The following is a 3,326-nucleotide window of genomic DNA, read 5'->3' on the forward strand; positions in this document are numbered from 1 at the left end:
TGCCAACAGCAGATGCCTGGAGAAGACTCTGTGAACAGAGCCCTATATATTATAAACACACACGATATATATATATATAAACTATATACCTGGAACGTTATACTTGCCTACTCTATGTCCCCCATCCAAGGGTTTCCTGCACCAGAGCTGGTGTCTGGGTGCTCAGAAGCCTTGGATGAGTTTCTCCTCCATGACCAGGTGTATGTGGGTGCTAAGGGCAAGAGGGCATGGGCATGGATACACTGAGGGGTACTGGGGAACTGGGACACTCGCTCTGCTCAGTTCAATGTTAAAAGCCCCGATCTCTGCTCCCTGTGTTAAATAAGCAGAGTCCCTGGTTAATTAAGCAGCTGGTGCACTCTGATGTGAGCAGCTCTGTGGGGCTGGGAGCCCACAATCCCCAGGAGAGCCAAGCTTGTTGACTCCCAAGCCACTGAGCCCCGTTTCCCTCCTTGGCTTCCCCAAGGGCTCAGGGGGCCGGGCAAATCCCAGCTCTTACAGATATTTCTTGGAATGTCCCTTTCACCGTACAGTTGTCCGTTCATCACCTCTGGTGGCCAGTGCCGGCAGGACAGAGCTCTGTGTACCTGAGTTTAGGGGATGAGACCCCGTAGGGGTCAGATTTGGGTGGGGGGGGGGGGTAGCCGAAGGGCAGCTGCGTGTGTGGGTTCCAGCCTACCCACCTCTCTGCCTGGAGACGGCTTTCAGGTGGCAGGTACCCGCCAGCAGCCTGCAGGTGTAGAGCCCCAGGCAGCCGCCGCAGTCGGAGGGCTTCTGGCAGGGCCGGGAGTGGATGCTGTGGCAGGAGTGCTGCAGGGAAGGGAGAGAGGTGGTCGTGACCAGCTTTGCCCAGCCCTGGCCTGGGACCCCCTCCCTGTCACAGCCGTGTCACCGCTCTCTGCTCATGCTGCTGAGAGCCCCCAGGGACAGATTCTCAGGGAGATTCTTTCTGCAGAAGCTCAGGCCGCCTGAGAGCAGCCTCTCCTCAAGGCAGAAGGTTTCCTTTCGGGGCGTGCGTGCCCCACAGCTGGTCAGTCAGTCATTTTGGGGTGACGTGAACTGCTCAGCCCCTGGGCCCACGCTTGCTGTGGGCTCCAGCACACTCGAGCTGACAGCAGTGTGATGTCTCAGGGGGAGAGGAGCTCAAAAGAGCCTCTTCACCTCCTTTAGATGGGGAGGCTGGAGAGGCTCTCAAGGGAAAGCAACACCAAGTTGCAGAAGAGGATGAGATACACTGGGATGGGTGTTTGCTGCTGGATGTTTGGTTTCCATTTAAACCAGTAAACCTGCAATAACGGGACAGGCTGCTCATCAGGCTAGAGAGCAGCAGCTTCGTGCAAGGAGCTGGAGAAGTTGAGGCCCGAGGAAGCAGCTTCAGGGGCAGCTCGTTACTGCAGGAAGCACGTTAAGGGGCTGGCCCCCGTGGCAGAAGTGCTGCCACCTGCGTGGCACAGGTGGGTGCCCCCAGCCCACCTCCTGGGCACAGCATTTTGGGACAAGGCCTGTGCTCACCTCCTGATGTGGTCACCACCTGCATGCATGGCCATCGGTTCTGCTCCAAGCCTCTCCAGGTGCCAGGAGGGGTGTAGGGTTGTCACTGCCCACCACCCTTTTCTGCACCCACCACGAGGCAAACAGTGCTGTGAGGCCGTGTTGTGGCCGGCGCTTTCACACTTGGCTCATGAGGAATGGCCCAAAAGTGGCTTTTCTACCCAATGTTTGCAGGGACGGGGCACGCTCAGCACCTGCTCCTGCTGTCCTCAGGCCCAGCTGCTTTTTATGTCCCCGCGGGGACTGCCAGGCAGCGAGGCTCTGTGTGGGGATGCTGGGGCTCAGGTGTGTGGGGGACACCCAGTTTTGAAGCTGGGGGGCTGGCTGAGCTGCTTGGGCAGGTCCCACCAACGTGAGGGCAGCCCATGGGTCACAGCGTGGGTGCAGGACCCCGCTGCCTGGAGGGCAGGTGCCACTCCAGCCCTGCTCTCCCCAGCCTTGGCTACCTGCTGTGGCCGGGGAGCCCAACAAACTGCAAGAGTTTGGGTGGCAAAACTGCTGGGAGCTCAGGGCATGGGGCTGTGCCAGGAGGATGCTCTCCTGTCCCTGCGTTGCAGCGCATTTTGGGGCTGTCCTGCCCGGTTTTGGTGTCTCTGTGTGGCTCAGACCTGCCAGAGCTGCTGCTGGCCCCCTCTTATAACAAGGGCCTGTTTCTTTGGCCCCATCCTCTTCATTAGGTCCTCGTAACACTATTCTGTGTGGTCCCTCCGTGCCCTGCAGACAGGTCAGCCAAAGGGGCTCGCTGAGCTGCCCAGCCTTGGGGTCGTGAGCCAGCACCTCCCCTCCCTCCCGCTGTCCCTGCAAACCCCCATCCTCGCTGTCCCGGGGCGGGTTGTGCTTACCGTGTCCCCGTTGAACCTCCCGTGACCCTTCAGGTGATGGCTCAGCCCCGGGCTCCTGCTGCGGGAGGGCTGCCGTGGGTGTCTCCGGAGCTTGCCAAGGGGTTGGGGCTCGCTGCTGCCCGGTGAGGGCTTGGCCAAGGCCTTGCTGGGGGACCCGGAGCTGGGAGACATCTCTCCCATCACCTCCCATGCACCAGCCAGGGGGTGGCTCCCCACCAAGCCCTGCCTGGGCAGGTTGTCCCCTCCATCTCCAAGCGCCCGAGGGTCTTCTCCATGGCCCTCAGCTCCTAGCTGCCTCTTCAGGGTGCTGGTGTGGCCCCCCAGTGCCTCAGATGGTGCTGGGGCTGAAGAGAGCAGCACCAGGAGGAGCGCAGTGACAGACAGCACCTGGACCTTCATCCTCAGGGTCTGGCTCTGCTCAGGGTCCTCCTCCCCGGACAACGCTGCTGGAGGCAGGAGCAGAGGTGGAAGGTGCCTCTCTTTCCTACCGCTGGATGCGGTTGAAGTCATTTTTATAGCACAGGGTCCTACCCCGGGGGCACAGCCCTTTTCCCCCGCCCCTGCTGTGTCCCACCTCCCCGCACACGAGCAAACCCGGCTGCTTGCCTGGGCCCCGTCCCCTCCCTTGCGCTCCCAAAGGCCCCAGCACCCTCCTGCCACGGCCACCCCATCCCTGCTCGGTGATGGGTACGTGTGTGCCATCTCCCACTTGCGAGCACAGAGTCTTTTAGCTGAACAGCACTTGCAAGTAAGGTCTCAGTAAAGAGGGGGTGCCAGTAAATGTGGGTGGGTGGGAGAGAGGATCAAAGCAGCCTCTAAAAAGGCAGCCGTTGATTTTTCATAGTTTCTGAAGGAGGTAGCGCTGGTGCGATGAAGCTCTGTCCGTTCTCCAGCTCACCCCTCAGCTTTTGCCAAATCTGACATAAAGGCAGC

General features: G+C 60.3%; 1 protein-coding gene across 1 annotated transcript; it reads right to left on the reverse strand.

Annotated features, from left to right (window-relative positions):
• Window positions 1-675: 675 nt before the first annotated feature.
• Window positions 676-2,903, reverse strand: LOC106885232. Its single transcript, XM_014937232.1, has 2 exons — window positions 2,394-2,903; window positions 676-810 (listed from the first exon to the last, which is right to left on the reverse strand). Exons 1-2 carry the CDS (start codon window positions 2,901-2,903, stop codon window positions 676-678), a joined length of 645 nt encoding a protein of 214 aa, XP_014792718.1.
• Window positions 2,904-3,326: the final 423 nt, after the last annotated feature.

This window comes from Calidris pugnax, unplaced genomic scaffold (assembly GCF_001431845.1).
Source record: "Calidris pugnax isolate Ruff unplaced genomic scaffold, ASM143184v1 scaffold1, whole genome shotgun sequence".
Classification (NCBI taxonomy): Eukaryota; Metazoa; Chordata; class Aves; order Charadriiformes; family Scolopacidae; genus Calidris; species Calidris pugnax.